Source organism: Rana temporaria, chromosome 4 (genome assembly GCF_905171775.1).
Source record: "Rana temporaria chromosome 4, aRanTem1.1, whole genome shotgun sequence".
NCBI lineage: Eukaryota > Metazoa > Chordata > Amphibia > Anura > Ranidae > Rana > Rana temporaria.
This window is the reverse complement of record NC_053492.1, coordinates 114,145,970-114,165,911: the sequence shown is the minus strand read 5'-3', so window position 1 is coordinate 114,165,911 and position 19,942 is coordinate 114,145,970. Positions and strand designations below refer to the sequence as shown.

Sequence of the window (19,942 nt, the reverse complement as noted above, 5' to 3'; positions counted from 1 at the left end):
ACAAAGATGGCCGCGGCTCCGGAGCTAGGCCGAAGCCGTGGCCTTTCCTAATGTTATTGCCGCAGCTCCAGAGCTAGGCCGAAGCCGCGGCCTTTCCTAACGTTATAGCCATGGCTCCGGAGGTAGGCCGAAGCCGCAGCCATAACATTAGGAAAGGCCGCGGCTACCACAGAAATTAGTCTCTGGACATTATGCAAAGTCTGTTCTTGTATAGTAATTAAGTGCTTAGCCATACATCTTAATGTGGAGCTGTAATTAACACACAGAGTCTAATTTGGCATTATCTTCAGTCCCTTGTCTTCTTGTAGAGTGATCCCAATCTGCGGATCACAGTGTGTGCCGATCCGAAGGGGGTGACCTAGTATTTACTGGCAAAAAAAAAGAAGTTTTACTATGCAAGGGCAGAAGATTTAATAGATGGAAAGTTAAAAAAAAATTACTGAAGGTCCACTTTAATATCTACAGGTTCGGTTTAATCTTCAGATCACATGGCATACAGTGATGGGCATGTCAGAAGAACAGAAATTTAGAGAGACCATAATAGGCAATGTTGATTTGTAAAAGATACAGAAGTTGGACCATTTCACAACCCACCCATATCTGCACTTGGTGTCACAAAACACACACTGTGAAAATCAGATGGACTTATATTTGAGAATATAATATACCCCTAACAAAGAAGCATTTTACACTGGGAAGGTACTTTTAAGGATACAAAATGAATGAAAAGAAGAATCATGATTAAGGTTGCAACCATTTACCGTTCCATTGCTGTCATGAATATCCACGGCAAGTGTGGAAAGCAAGTGGTAAAGATTCATTGTATGCACAACCAGCAGGAGGTATCTCCATTGTTGCTACCACAGAAATTAGTCTCTGGACATTATGCAAAGTCTGTTCTTGTATAGTATTAAGTGCTTAGCCATACATCTTAATGTGGAGCTGTAATTAACACACAGAGTCTAATTTGGCATTATCTTCAGTCCCTTGTCTGCTTGTAGAGTGATCCCAAGGCCGTCTGTTTTCTGCAAATCCAAACATCTTCCTTAAAGCTACCCGAGCTGCCTCCTCTTCTGCAGCAAAAATGGTCTCTCCTGGTCCTTCTGCAATCAGCTGCTTATTGCTGGGGAATGGAAAGTAAAATAGTCTGACATTAACACATGGGCTAAAGCTGTACTAGTTAATGTTCACTAGGATGTCATAAACGTAAATAATTATATGAATCAACAGATATCTCTCTATAAAAGTACATGATTCTGTTCTCAGATTTCAGTGCCTAGCAAAAATATAGGAATGTATATAGTTGTATAGAGCTCATACATAAGGCACTGTTTACATTGTCCCTTAAAGCTCATCAAAATGAATGCAGTTCATCCAGCCAGCTTTTGCATCACTACAGAACATAAGAACCAGTGGAAGAAACCACTACATGCTACACCTACAACGATTGAACACTTTCAGCAGCCGGGAAATGGTGAAGTGGCAGCAATTTTAAGACACAGGCCACCAGAATTTTTTTTTTGTTAATTCTAAGTTCACCTTTAGCAACACGTTACACCCATATTTAGAGTGTAACATATAGCTATGAACTCCCCCTCATCCCCCAATGTGAAAGCAGGAGGGGGTTCTTCTCAGCCAGTGTCACATTTCAAAGAGGCATGACTACGTGGGCCTTTATCCGCATTGCCACATCATTCATTCACAGCAGTTTGTGAAGGAATGAAATACAAGTCCTGTCTGCCACATTGGAAGATGGACTTGTAGTTCTCAATGGACTATGAGAATGCCGATCAGCGCCCTCTTAGTCCACTGACATTGCAGCTCTGAAACTGACAGCCCTTTCAAAGCTACTGACAGAAAGCTGTATGAGGTGCCTGCAGAAGCCTGACATTGCACCTGAAATTCAATTTTTTTCTTGCAAAAATGTGTGCATTTATTATTTTTTAAACAAAAGGTGAATTTAGCCTTTAAGTTGAGATCGTTTAAAACCAGTCATTGCTGACTGTCTCCACTAAGGTCACACGCTCAAATTGTCCTGCTGGCCAGTCATTGTGATTCAAAGTGAAAATCCATTTTGAGTTGCCACCAGAACAGGAGTAGAGGTGAAACCTTTCAATGGGGACACTTGTTCCAGTGACAGCTGTCTAAGTGGGGGATATGCCTCAAAATGGAGAGATTTTCTCTCACTTTCTGTTGTACCTACAGGGAAACTCTCCCTAATGCAGTGTTTCTCAATTCCAGTCCTCAGGCCCCCCCAACAGGTCAGGTTTTCAGGATTTCCCTCAGATGAAAAGGCTGTGGTCATTACTAAGGCAGTGAAACTGATCAAATCACCTGTGCAAAATAATGGAAATCCTGAAAACCTGACCTGTTGGGGGGGCCTGAGGACTGGAATTGAGAAACACTGCCCTAATGGGTCATAAACAATAAAATAAAACCTGATGCAGCATCAGATAACCTGCTCTGTCTGTTGTACACCACAAGCTATGCAAGTGCTTCGTGTCACGATTTCTACTATATGGAAGAGTGTTTATGGGCGTGTCTATACATTGTTGTCTACTTATATGCATACTCATACTTTTGTACCCTAGAGAGCGTCTTGATTTATTATCCAAGGGCAATGCCCTGAGAAAATCCGGTCGAAATGCGTCCGTGCATCTTGGAATCTCAATCAGGAATATTGCTATATGTTGTATGAAACTTTTCCTTAATTTTTTGTCAATAATGTTTACATTCACTTCCCCTACAATGCTGTTTAGAGGTGTTATTTTAATATTTTCTAATAAAATACTTGTCTTTTATGCTATATAACTTGTACATTTTCTCTTGGTATCACAAAGCCCCGGTGTTCTCTATTCCCAATTCTCCTTGTAGATTTTGTTTTAAACATAGACAACAAATGTGGAAACTGGGGTTCCTATCAAAAACAGGGACACAGCTTATATGTGTGACTGTAATAGTCAACATCTTTACTTGATAATGAACAATTAATAAGTACAGGGGAAAGCATGTGAAAAATTGCAGTAAGTCTCTGCGTTGGATACTTTATGTGGCCTTTCTTGGGTCTCAGTAGGCCCTTGTACTCTAGATTGTCACTCAAACAAAAGCAAGAAACGGATTTCTTGGAATTACTCATAATAAGAGGGTAAAAATGTTTTAGACTATATCCTGCAGTCAACGTTTGGTTAATATCAGTATTACAGAATGGCATCTTTTGGTGTGCAGACACGATGGCAGCCCCTATTTATGTCTAATGAAACGTTGTAATTGTATGTGTACTAACCAACCTATTGAAGACTCTAGAGTTTGTAATATTTTGGTTGAAGGTCTGCATATGTGTTACACCCGTACATCTCCAAAGTGTTCCTCTACAACTGGTCTTATAAAGGGAGAGAAGCACCAGGCCAATAAACATTCATTTACTGAACTGTGTTGCAATGCCATGCACATAATCTACATGACTGAACAATACAGTGGATAGATAATACTAACCAATAGAGGCCCACAAAATAAACAGGCAGCACAGTGCTGGCTCCAGATTGCTTTGTAAGCCTGGGTTCAGGAGGTGGTACATTTCGCTTTGACAGTTGTTCAACCAACAAAGACATAGGATCCATAACAGACCAAATATCAAACAGATCCTTGCCAATCAGTTCAGAGATGAGGAAATCCTAAAAAAAAAAAAAACTATTAGCAGATTTTCACAATTTAAAAGACAGATCTTGCAATGGAAGCTTAAAAGGGACATACCTGGAGAAATATTCCGGCTGCATGGGCACCAGAGCTCTGCAGCAGGGCTCCAATGACTCCATAGAAGGTATTTTGTAGGGTCTCTGGAGACAAAGGACATTCTGAGCTCAACGTTAGGTCCTCAACACCAAGATGTTTAGCGATATGACACAAAACCTGCTGGCAGGTGAGGTAGTCAACTAAAGCTTTCACTCCAACAGTGGGAAGGTTAGGGAAGGCCTGCTGTATTGTACTTGTAAGATAAGACACTGTGAAGTCCAAACCATGTTGTGCAAGCTCTCTGTTGTCTTGTAGATTCAAGGTTGCAGTTTCATTGTCTAAGCCAAGCTCACTACGCTCCTTTTCTTCTTTTACCACATAGGAATGGTTCACAAATGCAGTTTTTAGTAGATCAGTGGAAAAGGATTCATTTAGACGTTTGGAAAAAGCCATAATTTCTGCATGATAGTCAAAGTGTGGCTGCTGGTACCTGGGGAGATACAAGAGGCAAGCAAATATGGAATGGATCTGTTACACCCACCTATCATTCATTTATGTTTCATTACACAAGTCACCAACTACTAATGAAGGTGCTTACTACAATATATAAGCATATTTTATATCTCAGATCTTGACTCGCATAGCTGATCATTTTTTTTTAAAACTGAGGAAAAGGCATTTTTCACCCCTATTGATTCTATAGATGCTCCACTTGATTATTGGGGGCCACCATGAGTACAGAACACTTTCAACAGGAATGAATAGGGCAGTGTTCTCTAGGCAGGATGTGCAGCTCTTGGGTAGGACCACACATTAAAGAGCTCAGAAATGGGTATTTAGGTGTGCAGGCTACACTGAAGGGGGTACGCTTAAAGTTTAAGTTCAACTTTTCCCAAAAAATGAAAAGGTGAACTGTGTGGTCCCTGCTGCACTTATTTCCATGGGTAATTAGCTGCCACTGACATCTCAGCCGGTCCGATAGTCCAAAGATTTGAATTCCCCTGGTTTTCTTCCCCTTATTTCCTTAGGGCTTCTCGAATGAATCAGAGCCATTCTAATTGGTCAAAGGGGTGTAACCCATCAGAATCACTCTGATCTGTGCTGGCAGCCCTAAAGAAAAAAGGGGAAAAACAGCAAGGCTTTCAAAACGCTGGACAGCTGCACGGTGACAGCAAATCACCCATGGGGGCAAGTGCAGCGGGGACTGGGGAGAAGAGTGTTTATGGTGTTAACCTTTTCTTTTGCTTTTGTGAAACAGTAAATTTTAAAAAACTATTTCACTAAACGTGAAGTTGTCCTTTAAAGTATAACTAAAGGCAAAATGTTTTTTTCTTAGTTTTGGATAGAGTGGAGAGGGATTAGAACACCTGTCAGTACCCCTATTACCAGCCCTTCCCCTGCTCTCCATTCTGAAAAGATCCCCCACCCTGCGCCCAGGCAGGAGAGGAGGAAAGCCAGCAGCTGCAGGAGAGAGGGGGGCACACAGCAGGGAGAATTGAATCCTGCACAGGGAGGTTGAGGGGTGCAGTGGGAAGAGCGCATTTACAAGAACTGATCACCCGTGTGCGTCTCCCTACAGCAGCTGAAATGTGACAGGGGGGAGTGGTGCAGGAGATCTGTCCCTGTAATCGTTACTCTGCTGCACACATCACCCTGTCTCCTGCCCACAACTGATTCAACTGCTGCCTGGATCCCTCTGCTAGCCCAGGCTCATTATAGGAAGACCAGTGCTACCCCCTTATCAGAGGCCCTGCACATGTGTACTGGTATGCATTGTGTAGGAGTGGGATGGCATGTTATACTGTTACTTTATTAATCCCTTTAACAGGGTCTTTATGCACACGTTGGGGAGGGGGAGGGGCAGAAAGGAGTGGCTGATATGACCACTAGAATTTGATGTCACAGTGGTAAGAAAATCGGGAGTTGGTCCTGCTGTCTCCCAGTAATCAATAGAGACGGACTGTCTTTATCACTGTGTCGGGAGTGCGTATTGAGCAATAAGCACAAGAAGCTTTGCTTTCCATGCATACATATGTGCGGCTTGTGGGTTTAAAGCCTTGTTTAAACCGTAAGGAAAGACGCACATTTTTCTACACCTGACTCTGCAGGAATGAAACAAAAACAACTGTTTACTATGTGCCCTGATCATACCAAAACACTGATATAACGTGCATATTGTATGCCGTTTTCTGCACAGAAAAAAAAAGTCACGACACCAACACTGTAGTGTGAAAACAATTGTTTTCTTTGTGCCCTTGCAGAGAACTACATTAGAAAGGTGCACATCTCTGTGCCCAAATTACTCTATTCAAGTCAAAATATGTGTGTTATTTTCTATCAGTCTTTATGCACATATGGCGTGAATGAGGCCTAAAAGCTCACTCTTCTTGCTGCCGCACATACGTGGGTGGTAACAGGTTAAAGTGGTTCTAAATTCAAAATGTATTTGTTTGTTTTTTTAAACCTGCAAGGCAAAGTTATGTGCCAGTATGCATCGCATACTAGCACATTATCTGAAACTTACCTTTAAACAAAGCCATTCAGCGGCGCACTGTCACCGCTAACAGGGTTTCCATCTTCACCCGGTCTTTCTTCAATGTTGGCGGGGTGCGGTCCTTTGACTGGATGAGGTGCAAGCGACAGCTGCTGTTCACGACACAGGGCTCTGAAGGAACGGCATAGTATTCCCGTCCTTTAGCGTGCATGTGTCGGTGCCGTCCCTGACAGCATCACAAGTAAATGTCACCTAAATGGTGCACATTTAGAAGATATTTACTGTACCTATAGGTAAGCCTATAGTAAGGCCTACCAATAAGTAAAAATAGTCCACGGGAATTTACTCCCACTTTTACGCATTAAAGTGATTGTAAAGGCAGAAGTTTTTTTTATCTTAATGCATTCTTTGCATTAAGAAAAAAAGCCTTCTGTGTGCAGCAGCCACTCTCAGTCGCCCTAATACTAACTTGAGCCCATCTAGATCCAGTGATGTTGAAGGAGTGTCTCGGCTGCCCGGGACTCCCCTCCTCATTGGCTCCCACTGCTGCCAATCAAAGTTAGTCAGCTAATGAGGGGGGCGGTGCTGGTCTGTAGCTCCGTGTCTAAATGGACACAGGGAGCTGTGGCCCAGCGGCCCCCATAGCAAGCTGCTTGCTGTGGTGGAATCTAGCAGGAGGGAGGGGCCAGGAGCAGTGAAGAGGGACCTCAGATGAGGGGGATCTGGGCTGCTCTGTGCAAAACCACTACACAGAGCAGGTAAGTATGACATGTTTGTTATTTTAACCGAAAAAATAAAAAGATGTTAGTATCAATTTAAGGTAAAAAAAAAAAAAAACACACCTCTACCTAGCCTAACCACCCCCATCCCTAAACACATACCTGCCTCCTCTCACCAATCCAGCGATGTCCCAGCTGCATCATTTCACTTCCATTTTCTGATCTCACAGGTAGGGTTGCTAACTCATCCCTTTAAAACAGAACACATATTAATTACACAGGTTCTGTGGCTGATTAAGGAGGTAATTAAACTCACTTGGTGCCTTATTTGCATTAAATTAGCCTCAGAACCTATGTAATTCATATGTGTTCTGTTTTAAAGGGATGAGTTGGCAACCCTACTCACAGGAGACACAGAGAGCAGAAGGAGCTATAAACTCCTGTGAGCAATGAGCGGGGGGGTGTGTGGCTCATCAGCTGTGTGCAACTATGGATGCACACAGCCCGGGTCAGGAGTGTGACAGGGGTCCCCTTAACAGCCAGCTTGCTATGGGGGCACTCAAAGGAAGATGTGGACCGCATAGGCAGGGGACTGCCAAGAGGAGACAAGGGACTGCTCTGTCCAATATTACTGCACACAGTAGACAAGCAGAACATTTTATTTTTTATTTATTTTTTTAAGACAGTCTCAAACTGGTGGCCCTCCAGCTACTGCAAAACTACAAGTCCCATCATGCCTCTGCCTGTGTGAGTCATTCTTGTAACTGTCAGCCTTGCAATGCCTCGCGAGACTTGTAGTTTTGCAACAGCTGGAGGGCCACCAGTTTGAGACCCCTGCTGTAAAGTGTCACAAAATGCCACTTGTTTCAACTCCATTGCCCTCAGTGCCTTGTGACACACTGCAGTGTGGTGACATTCAGTGAGTAATGCTGTGTAATAATGCCAGTGTGCTGCATTTTTAGGATAGAGTTACACCCTACCACTGGGGGGCACTGCGATATGGCCCGTTCAATGGACCTGCACCTTTTCTGGCAGTACACATTAGTCCATTGCCATGCACTATAGTGCCATTGAGAATGAAGGACAACGCACAACACCAACACGAGTCCATTGTCACACACTCCCACAATGTAATAAAGTGACTGGAACCTGATGCAGAGCACACACCTCCATACATGTACACAGGACTCATAGAGATCAGTGTCCTTGTCCTGTGACCTATACAGGACCTCAGACTGGGAAGGGATGAGAATCCCGGGGCACAATGCTGCTTTCCTGATGACCTTGTGAAGGTCCATGTTCTGAGCCTCCAGTGTCTGTCATTATACAGACTCCGGGGTGTACGGTGCAGCGTGTCCCCTATGGAGGAAGGAGGGCAGTCAGCTCTCACCTCGGCACCGGCTTCGGGGGCTCCTCCAGCCGCTTCTTCCTCTCCAGCATCATGAGATAAGGCCGGAGCCATCGCTTCACCCCCCTCACCTGGGTGTACCGGGGCCCCAGCACCGCCACACACCGCACACAGGACAGCAAAGAGGACATTGCAATGTGTGATGACAGGGGGAGCGGTAAAGGGCATGCACACTTCCTCCCGGAACATCGACTTCCGCCCAGAGCGGGACACATCCGTTCCGCCTCTCCAGGGTTCCTGGTGTACAGAGCCTCTGGCCAATCTGGGCACTCTAACAGCTGCTGGCTGCTTTATGGAGTCTTGTAAGAAGGTTCAGGATACAATAGAAATATGCTGAGGAGGGAGACATTGCTGACCTGAAGAAATCCTGGTTGTCTTCTGGTCATGCCAATCCTCTGACTTAGAAAACACCTTGAGGAGACCCTGGCTATTATTTCCAGCGCAGTCCCAACACATATACTCCATTCACATACTGCGGCATATGCCTGTGTGGCCATGTTTACCCTCATGAGGAGTACAGATGTTCTCTCCATCATAGGGTTGCCACCTGTCCGGGACTCAGCCAGACAGTCGGGGTTTTGAATCATGTCCAGGTTCCAGTCCACCTGAAACCCGGACACATTATTCAGACAGGAATGTGGCTCAGAACAGGGCTTGACAGGAGGGTGAGGGGGCACTATGCGCGTCACATTACGTTTCTCTTTAGAAAAGGTGTCCCGGGTCTGTTCCAATCCTATACTGTATACTAAAACAGAAAAAAAATGACTGTGCACCTCTAAAGGGTGCGGGTTTGACTAAGGCATTCCCATTAGGCCGCATTTACACCTGTCCAATGCGTCATATTTTTTTGTTTTTAAGACAAAAAAAATCTTTAAATATCACTGTAACACATGGGTCTCAAACTGTTGGCCCTCCAGCTATTGCAAAACTACAAGTCCCATCATGCCTCTGCCTCTGGGAGTCATTCTTGTAACTGTCAGCCTTGCGATGCCTTTTTTGTTGCGTGGCAGCATAGGGCAACCTATTCACTTGAATGGGTTGCCCTATGAGAGCCGAAAGAAACTCATGCACCTTTTCAGCACTGAGCCAAGTGCGGTTTGCATTGCGCAACAAAGGGCAGGACTGCTACCTACACTTGGGGTACCATTAAGAAATAATGGCTCTGCAAGCATAATGCATGTTTCGTCATGTTTTTTTGCATGTTTACGTAAACATGAGCAGAAAGGTGTGTTCTGCTCACGCTATTAGAACACTTAGGCGTAAAAGCGGCCTAAGGGCTGTCCTGTGTGTTCCGGTTTTGACAGCCCATTCATTTCAATAGGCTACCAAATGTCCCGCAATGCAGAAAATGTAGTGCGAAGACTTTTTCGGATTGCCCTACACCAGGGGTCTCAAACTCAAATTACCTGAGGGCCACAAGACAAGTTTCCATATCCCATGGGGGGCCGCATGCAAACTTTCAAACTTCAAAAACAGTACTGGTGTCAGCGAACGCATTATTAACCCTGATCACTACACTGCACACTGACCACTACACTACACACTGACCACTCACCATTAGGGCACAGCACACATGAGTGCACAGCGCACATCAGGGTACAAAGCCCAGCACATCAGGGTACAGGGCACATCAGAGCACAGCACATAGGGGTACAGCACAACAGGCCACATCAGGGTGCACGGCACATCAGGGCAGGGCACATGGCACAGTGCAGGACATGGCACATCAGGGCACAGCACATCAGGACAGGGCACATGGCACATCAGGGTACAGGGCACATGAAACAGCACATCAGGGTACAAAGCCCAGCACATCAGGGTACATGGGGCACATCAGGGTACATGGGGCACATGGCACATCAGGGTACATGGGCCACATCAGGGTAAATGGGGCACAATCACAGCACATCAGGGCACATGGGGCATATCAGGGCACATACGAGCACACCAGGGCACATGAGAGCACATCAGGGCACAATCAGGGAACATGGGGCACACCAGGGAACATGGGGCACATGAGAGCACATCAGGACACGGCACATCAGGGCACAGCACATCAGGACAGGGCACATGGCACATCAGGGTACAGGGCACACATGTTTTTTACCGCTTTGCTCTGCAGTCCCGATGCACGCCACGGATCACGTGTGTGCCGATCCGAAGTCATTGATCCGTGCGGATCACGGATCAATGACGATCCGTTGCACCCCTACTCTTCATGCACCTCGATCTACACTTCCGCGGCACCCGCGGGCCATTAAAAAAAGGGTCTGCGGGCCGCAAATGGCCCGCGGGCCGGTACTTTGAGACCCCTTCCCTACACCAAACCGTATTGGTACTGCAGTACCATGCAATTTGATGGTCACAAATGTGCTGCATTTGTGAGATGCATATGAGGTGCCATTAACTATTACTTGGCACTCATCCCATATAGCAAGGGCAGCACATTAATGTACAGTAAACATGCACAGAACACACCTTTCTCACACCATGTTCCGGTGCGGACAGGTCCTAAATGTAAATACGGATTCAGCCGATGCTCCCAATTTGACATCTGTGTGGGTGCAAAGCCCCAAACGCAGGCAGTGTGAGTTTGGGTAAAGAAAGGGATGGTCGGTACTCAGGACATCCAAAATAGTATTACTTTATTATGTAAACATGTACAAAGCTGTAAAACAGCCCACGCGTTTCGGACATTAGTCCTTAGTCATGGCAGCAGCCTCAAGGTCTGAGCACCAGGCTGAGCTTTTATGTGGGAAGGTTGTAGCACCTATACGCCGGTCTTTCTTGAGTGTGAGTTTGGCGACACCCACACAGATATCAAATTGGGAGTAGGAATTGTATTTGTGTGTCCCAACTGGCATGAATGGGTACAAATACACCCCATGTGAACAAGGCCTAAAGTGCATGGGCATGAATGAGGCCTAGTTAACATTGTTTGCATGTAACTCTTACATGCATTTTAACGTACAGCTGCCCTATTGGACATTGCTGATGCTGCTCCTCAGCTGACGTGTCAGCAGTGTTGTAAGTAACGGCGTTAAAATAAATGCCGTTACGTAACGATTGGCCTCCAAGGGGTAACTAGTAATCTACCTAATTACTTTTACCCCATCGGCAACGCCGTTGCCATTACATGGGCGGCGTTACCGAGTTACATTGAGCGCGCAGGTGTGGGCATGTCCAGGCCGGGTCATGTCTGTTCTAACTTCTCTCTCAGGGCCGGCGGGATGGAGATGGCCAGTGGCCTGTGATTGGGTGGTCACACATCACATGATGCAGCACTGCACATCATGTTCTTCACTCGATTGGTCGCCGGCGGGCAAGTGAGTGTCGGACTGACTCGTGGGTGGGTGGCACTGGCGCGGTGCATGCACGCGCCCCTGGAGTCTCCCGCCCGCGGCCGCCTGCAGATGTGACTCGTATCGGGTGTGACTGACGGACGGTGTCAGTGTCACTGTGTCGGGACTTGGGAGCCGCCGACATCTCCCCCGTCCCCCGCGGAAGCTCCGCTCCACCACCACCGGTCCGGACCGAGGCCAGCAGCCAATGCCATCAGTCACACTCACCTCACCAACACCGACTGTGGCCCTGCCCCAGCGCACAGCAGCACCGACCGACTGTGGCCCCTGCGCAGCCAGGTGAGGAGCCGATTGGAACTGGGGGGGGGGGAGCGGCCTAGTCTAAGGCCTGCCTGGTTTGGTGGTGGTGAATGAACTTTGTGCTACTGGGCTGGCTGAGCTGACCGACTGGTTGCTATGCTGATATTGTTGCTTGCTTGTAAAGCTTAAAAGACTCCAATTATCTGTCTATAAATATATAACAGGCTTATAGACAGATAATTGGAGTCCTTTAAGCTTTACAATTACAAGCAATATCAGCAGCAGTCACAGTGTCAGCTCAGCCAGTAGCACAAAGTTCATATTTCGCCACACCAGGCCTAAGGCCTTAGGCCTGGTGTGGCAAAATATGAACTTTGCGCAGGTCTAAAAACACATTCCTTTACAACACAGCAAATTAGCACCTCTGACGGGTTAGCCACCCCCGACGTGCATACACTATAGCTGACGCAAGTATGCTGGATGGGATGGTACATAGATGTTTTTTAGGGTGAACCTCCACTTTAATATGGTTTGGACAATGGGCAAACATTTTTTTTTGGGCCCTCCCCCCCAATGTAATTTTGCTCTTCACCCCAACATAGGGTGAACGTATTTTTTAGTAAGAGGATTGCTATTGTTTTGCCTATTTTCCTATTTAGGCCTTTTTTTTATGGTGGAGTAGCAATGTATTGCTTGCACCAGTAGCAGCAAGAGGGCAGGGAAGCTGACATTGAAAACAATATTTTTTAATTTGCAGCAGCATTAAAGTGTTTGTAAGCCCAAAAACTAACTTTACATTAATAGCGTCCTGCATTTCCTGTATGCAGTGGCGGTTGGTGCTGACATTTTTTTGGGGGGGGAGGGGGCGCAAACAAACTGAAAAAAAAACCCATCAATTGCAGCCACTGTGCCCATAAAACGCAGCCACTGTGCCCATCAAACGCACACAGTGTACGCATAGCAAGGGGCGGGGCCAGAGCATCAGTGGAGCTCAAGGCCCCGCCCACCCATGGCCCGCTCCTCGATCAATAAAATACAGCACTAACACTGTTAAACTGTGCGAGCGCCGCCGCCGATGAAAGTGACAGACTGTCTGGCTGTGTGTGGGGATCAAGGCCGATTTGCAGGCAGCACGCGGGCTTAACGGACAGCTCTGCTTTGGGCCTCAAACAGTGACAGGGCCCTGGGAAGCTTCCCCGTTTGCCCTGTGGTAAAGATGGCCCTGGGCGTCAAAGTGTAGCTTGTACGGCTTGGTTGGATCTGCATAGACCAGGACTGGAGCGGTTGTTAGGCTTCACTTCAGCTGCCTAAAACCTCTTCACACTTCGGAGTCCATTGTTTCTTTTTTTTTTTTTTTTTTTAATTTTTTATTTATCATCAAAGAAGTCAATCCAAACGGGCCATCGCCATACAACAGTTACAGCTTATACACAAAAACTTATTTGCATACATCAATATACATGCGGGCCTACCTTTATATGCTTATTATTTCAGTATGACAGATTAATTTAACTAGGTCCCGCCAAGAGTGTGTCTCAACATTTGGAGTTATCAACTCCTGCCCTAAAATCGTAGCCCGGGCGGACCGACCCCTCGTACCATTTTCCGTTTACAGTGAGTGAAGTGGAGTGAAGGTTAAAGAGTAGAGTATAGAGAAGCAGAGCAAGGTCTAGTAGAAGGTGGGTTAGGGAAGATAGAGGGGGGGGGTTTGGGGGAGTCGCACGAGCAGGATGGGTGTGAAGCGCCCCTGAGGGCGTAGAGTGTATCACATCCGTTTCCGGATATTCTGCATTTCCAGTAGGACAGGTATTATACCTGTGACTGAGTTGTCGTCGGGCATTCGGCCTCTCTGAGATCCCGACCTTCGTCCGAGTATTTAAAGATGTTGTATAACTGCCATGTCTCAGAGTATACTTCCTGACGCTGCTGGCTGGAGAGGATCAAATCCTCCATTCGGCTGATCTCGTCAACCTTATTTAGCCAGAGGGCAATAGTCGGAGGGTGAGGGGATTTCCATCGGAGAGGCACGCAGGCTCTGGCTGCGTCCAGAAGGTGACGCACCACTGATTTCTTGTAGACTCCTGGTGGTATATTGGTGGCATGTAAGAGGAAGTAGGCCGGGTCATCCGGCACTACGTATCCCGTAAATTTTTGTGTGATCCGGCGTACCTCTTCCCAGAAGCCCCTGACTCGCGAACAGGCCCAGAACACGTGGAGCAGAGTGCCCTTATCCTGGTGGCATCTCCAGCAGGCGTCGGAAGTGTCGGGAAACAGTTTCTTTAGTAGGTCTGGTGTCCTATACCAGCGAGTAAGAACCTTGTAGTTCGTCTCCTGGATTCTTGCACATAGGGATGACTTGTGCGTGAAGCGGATTATAGTCTGTTTTGTGGTGGGTGAGAGTCGCGTATTTAGGTCTCTCTCCCATTTTGTCAGGGCTGGCATCTGGTAGTCTCCGGGGGGGGGCGATCAACATGGCATAGAACAGGGAGAGCGCGTGTGGGAGCACTCCGGTCTCTTCACACAGCTCCTCCAGCTCTGTCAGTGCCGCTTGTCCAGCTGGGGGGGCTGGGATATTACTCAAAAAGTGAGTCAGCTGGTTCGCTCTCAAAAAGTCAAGGCGATATTCGCCTTCCGTGTCAGTTAATTCCGCTGCCGATTTCCACCTCCCTCCCGAGCTAAAGTGTGACGCCTGCAGAATACTGGCTCTCCCGAGGTCCAAAAACCTCCTGTCTTGTAAACCCGGTTCAAAGAGCGGGTGTCCAATGATAGGCCTGAGAGGAGAGTTCTTGGAGGCCAGGGGTAGCCGGGCGAAAAGACTCACGCATACCTTGATCGTGTTTCCCACTAGGGGGTGACGCATTACAGATGAGGGGAGTGGAGCTGAGCACCACGGGGCACGGTGTAGGGGAGTCTTGACCTGGCCTTGTTCGACCTGGGTCCATAACTTAGTTTGTCCGTGACGGCACCAGTCGATTAATCTCACCAGGTGTGTTGAGTGATAATAGGTCCGGATGTCCGGTAGGGCCAGACCTCCATGTAGTTTAGGGAGGGAAAGGATTGTTCTATGAATACGTGACTTTTTCCCCGCCCAGAGGAAGCGGATGAACGTGGAGTGTACCTGTTTAAAATACTCCCCTGGTATGTGGATCGGGAGGGCCTGCAGTAGGTACAAAAATTTGGGTAAGATTGTCATTTTTAAGATGTTACATCTACCCACCCATGAGTGCAGTCCCCCGGTCCACTGGGTCAGTAGTGGAGTCCATTGTTTCTGAATGGACTCTCTGGGTTTTCTGGGTCCTCCAGTTGGTCTGACAGACTTCACCAGATCAAGGTCAACGTTTCAGCGAATCCCTTGAGAAATATTCTGTAATAAGAGCAGAATCCTAGAAATGACCTAAGCTCAGTCACGCTGGTAGGCTTCGGGTCGGTGGCCACATCGTCGGCAGACACAATGTGGCCAAGGTAGTTGACTGAGGGTTGATAAAACTGGGACTTTTCCAGAGACAGCTTCAACCCCCTCATCATGCAGTCTCTTCAGGACCTTCTCCAGATGCTCTTCGTGCTCTTCCAGGGTCTTGCCGAAAACAATGATGTCGTCTAAGTACACCAACACCTCGATCAGTTTCATGTCACCCACGGTCTTCTCCATTAGCCTTTGGAAGGTGGCTGGGGTACCAAACAGGCCTTGATGCATACGGTAGAATTTAAAGATCCCCTCTGGGGTAATGAAAATGGTCTTCTCCCAATCCTCAGGGTGCATGGGAATTTGGTAATACCGACTCTTTAAATCCAGCATGCTAAACCATATCGCTCCTGACAGGCTCTGCAAGGCATCTTCTATCCTTGGAGTGGTATATTGGTCATGAATGGGCCTTTAGTTTAGCGTCCGGTAGTCAATACACAGCCTCAGTGACCCATTCTTCCTCTGTACCACCACTATTAGGGAAGCATATGTATTCTGGGACTCTCGGACGATACCTGCCCTCTTCAACTCTGCCAGTTGTTCAAGCAGATCCTCCAAGTCCCCTAAAGGAATACATCAAAACTCTTTCTCTGAACAGCTAATTGCACTTGAAGAGATGGATCCGGTATTGGGCACTTTTTGCACACCCCACATCAAATTCACTCTTGGAGAATGCAGCCTGCCATCTCAGGAGCTGAGTCTTGGCCCTTTCTTTCCATTCAGGCAAAAGAGGAGCATTCTTTGGATAGAACTCTTCCACAGAGATCCCATCCTTTGCTCCCCCCACCAAATCAGACGGCAGGGCTGGGGTGTCCGAATTCACTTGTCCCAGCAACATCTGAGCCGGCATCTTCACCGGAGAGGCTGTTATGTTGCGGACACTAACCAAGATCTTCCCGTGACTTCTTTGCAACCCTTTGGTTGAAACCACCTCAGAATTATCTCCACTCCCATGGCTTCTCTCTGTCCGTCCACTTAAAGGGCAATGAAAGGGCCTGGTTGCTTCCAATTTAGCTTGACAGATGTTAGTAAACAGGCCACTTTACCAGGCTGTAACACTTTCTCACACCGGTCCAAGTGCCAGATCTTTCCCATTCTTTTAGCTGGGGGCTTCTGTTCTTGTACCAGGCGCTGGTAGGCTTGACTCAGCATGGGGTGCACACTTGTAGTTGAAGTGCTCGGCTCCAGACAAAGAGGTGTCAACAGCCTTCTGAGAAGATCAGTATTGGTCCCTATGACAAGAGAACTCTTACTGGCCCCTGGTGGGCGAGGACAGACCACTGCCAGAGTGTCAAAAGTCTTGGCTTTCCCAGCCAAGGAGGGATCGAAGGTCAGCTTGACCAGTAGATAGCCATCATAGGGGGAGTTCTGAGTCACAATGCCCCATATCTCCAGCTCTTATAACTTCTGCAATGGCAGGTGCTTGAGGTGCCTGTCATAGAAGTCTCTGTAGAGAAGGGTCACTTAAAGAGGAAGTAAACCCTGATGGGTTTTACTTCCTCTTTTGCTACATGAACAGCCTGCAAATGTAAAGCATAATGGGTTATTATGCATCGCATATTAGCTCATTATGTGACAGTGTGACACTTACTTGCAAAAGAATCCAGCGATGTCCCCACTGCAGGAAGCGTCCATCTTCTGTCTCCTCTTACTTCCGGGCTGCGGACTCCGGCACTGTAATTCCCCAGAGCAGCATGATGTCACTCCAGAGCTGCAATTCACAGCACATGGCCAAGATTCTCGCCAGGAAAAAAACAGTGTACAGACACCATTCAAAAGAACCGCCGTTCTTTTGAATGGCACGAACGCGGTGACGTCATCGACTACGACGAGCATGTGCTCGTCACATTCGATGCCGTCGCCGCCATCTTGCTTCACCCTGCCTATGCCTTGGAAGCTACCGCACATGCGTCAAAGTTATTTCGAGCATACGCGGGTTTCCATGGAGAGGTAAGTATACACACGCTCGGGTTTCTCGGCAGGAAAACACTGCCGAGAATCTCACGACGAGAGAGCAGGTTCTCTATTTTTCTCGTCTAGATTCTGGGCAGTTTTCTTGATGAGAAACCGCAAAGCCTCGTACACACGCTCGGTTTACCGTGCGTGTGTACGAGGCTTAAGTTTAGTTTCTTCCCAGCGCATGCGCCGTTAACATTTGCGGCGGACTACAAGTGAAATAACTCCTTAACGGCGCACGTTTAGGAGATATTTCCACTACCTATAGGTAAGCCTTATTCTAGCCGAATATCTATTAGCCTGAATGATTTTTGGCCAGAAAATTTTGATAAGGGGGGGCCAACCCGTCCATATGTACACCCGATATTTGTATGTGGAATATCTCGGAAATTATGTGAGATCTAACGTTAAAAACACTTGATCTTACCGGATCTAACGAATATCTATTAGCCTGAATGATTTTCTGCCCGAAAATTTGATAAGGGGGGGCCAACCCGTCCATATGTCTATCCATATGTACCACCTAAAATCTAATTTTGTATGTGGAATATCTCGGAAATTATGTGAGATCTAACGTTAAAACCACTTGATCTTACCAGATCTAACGAATATCTATTAGCCTGAATGATTTTCTGCCAGAAAATTTGATAAGGGGGGGCCAACCCGTCCATATGTACCACCTAAAATCTAATTTTGTATGTGGAATATCTTGGAAATTATGTGAGATCTAACGTTAAAACCACTTGATCTTACCGGATCTAACGGATATCTATTAACCTGAATGATTTTTGGCCAGAAAATTTGATAAGGGGGGCTGATGACGGGTTAGCCCCCCCAGCAAATAACTGTTAATATTTCTTCTTCTGTGTGAGATCTAACGCAAACAATGATTGATCTAACCTGATCTAACAAAGATCTAACAAACTGCATAAAAAACATTTTTTATATGGGGGGGGGGGGGGGGCTAACCCGGCAGAGGTATTAATATATACATATAATACACCCCCTCCCCCCAATATATACATATAATACATCCCCCATATATACACATTTAATACACCCCCATACCCCCCCAAATATACATATAATACACCCCCCCATATATACATATAATACACCCCTCCCCCAAATATACATATAATACACCCCAGTGGCGGTTCGTCCATAGAGGGCGCTGGAGCGCCGCCCCCTCTGGCTCTCACCGCCACTGAGTCAAATAACATAGATTCATGCATTGCACGAATCTATGTTATTTTCACCGCTGCCGCTGTTATACAGATGGTCGGCGCTCAATGTCCGGCCATCTGAATAACGCCAGCTGGTTGGCTGTACGGAAATGTCTATCAAAGCCAACAGCTCTGATAGGCTTTCCCAATACAGCCCTCGGGTCCCGGAAGCTTATTCTCGGAGCGCACAGACTGTACGCCCCTTGAATAAGATGACAGGCGTCTCAGCCAATCAGGTTGGCCGGTTCTGGCTACCTGTAACCTGATTGGCTGAGACGCCTGTCAGTAATCGAGGGCGGGAGAAGACATCGTGGGACGTGGATGCCTGACTCCAGTAAAGGTAAGTGCCGGGCGGGGGGGGGGGGGAAACGCAATTTACAGGGCACAGTGGGGACAATTGGCACAGCCGCGACCATTAAAGGGCACAGTGGCTGCGTTTAATGGCATGGCACAGTGGTGACAATGTATGGCACAGTGGCTGCGTTTAATGGCAAGGCACAGTGGTGACAATGGATGGCACAGTGGTGACAATGGATGGCACAGTGGCTGCGTTTAATGGCATGGCACAGTGGTGACAATGGATGGCACAGTGGCTGCGTTTAATGGCATGGCACAGTGGTGACAATGTATGGCACAGTGGTGACAATGGATGGCACAGTGGCTGCGTTTAATGGCATGGCACAGTGGTGACAATGTATGGCACAGTGGCTGCGTTTAATGGCATGGCACAGTGGTGACAATGGATGGCACAGTGACTGCGTTTAATGGCATGGCACAGTGGTGACAATGGATGGCACAGTGACTGCGTTTAATGGCATGGCACAGTGGTGCGAATTGATGGCACAGTGGCTGCATTTGATGGCATGGCACAGTGGTGCAAATTGATGGCACAGTGGCTGCATTTGATGGCATGGCACAGTGGTGCGAATTGATGGCACAGTGGCTGCATTTGATGGCATGTAACAGTGGCTGCGTTTGGGCACAGTGAGACTGCAATTTTTTTTTCCTTTGCGCCCCCCCAAAAATTTTGAGCACCAACCGCCACTGATACACCCCCATATATAAATATAATACACCCCCCCCCCAAATATACATATAATACACCCCCATATATACATATAACAAACCCCCCATACACCCCAAATATACTTATAATACACTCCTTCCCCCAATATACATATAATACACCCCCTATATATATATATATATATATATATATATATATATATATATATATATATATATACACATATAATACACCCCTCATACCCCCTAATTGTATATATAAGTCACACCCACTGCTACATACATTAACCACTCCCTGCCAACAGATCAAAAACAAACA

General features: G+C 46.9%; 1 protein-coding gene across 2 annotated transcripts; it reads right to left on the bottom strand.

Annotated features, from left to right (window-relative positions):
• Positions 1-210: 210 nt before the first annotated feature.
• On the bottom strand, positions 211-8,592 carry MRPL44 (mitochondrial ribosomal protein L44). Of its 2 annotated transcripts, XM_040348837.1 has the most exons (5): positions 8,333-8,592; positions 3,751-4,219; positions 3,493-3,671; positions 978-1,123; positions 211-284 (listed from the first exon to the last, which is right to left on the bottom strand). In XM_040348837.1, exons 1-5 carry the CDS (start codon positions 8,563-8,565, stop codon positions 256-258), a joined length of 1,056 nt encoding a protein of 351 aa, XP_040204771.1. In that variant the 5' UTR covers positions 8,566-8,592; the 3' UTR covers positions 211-255. The 2 variants fall into 2 exon arrangements, with proteins under 2 accessions (XP_040204771.1, XP_040204770.1); XM_040348836.1 differs by lacking the exon at positions 211-284 and having other exon boundaries at positions 452-1,123; positions 8,333-8,589.
• Between the last annotated feature and the right edge of the window lie 11,350 nt (positions 8,593-19,942).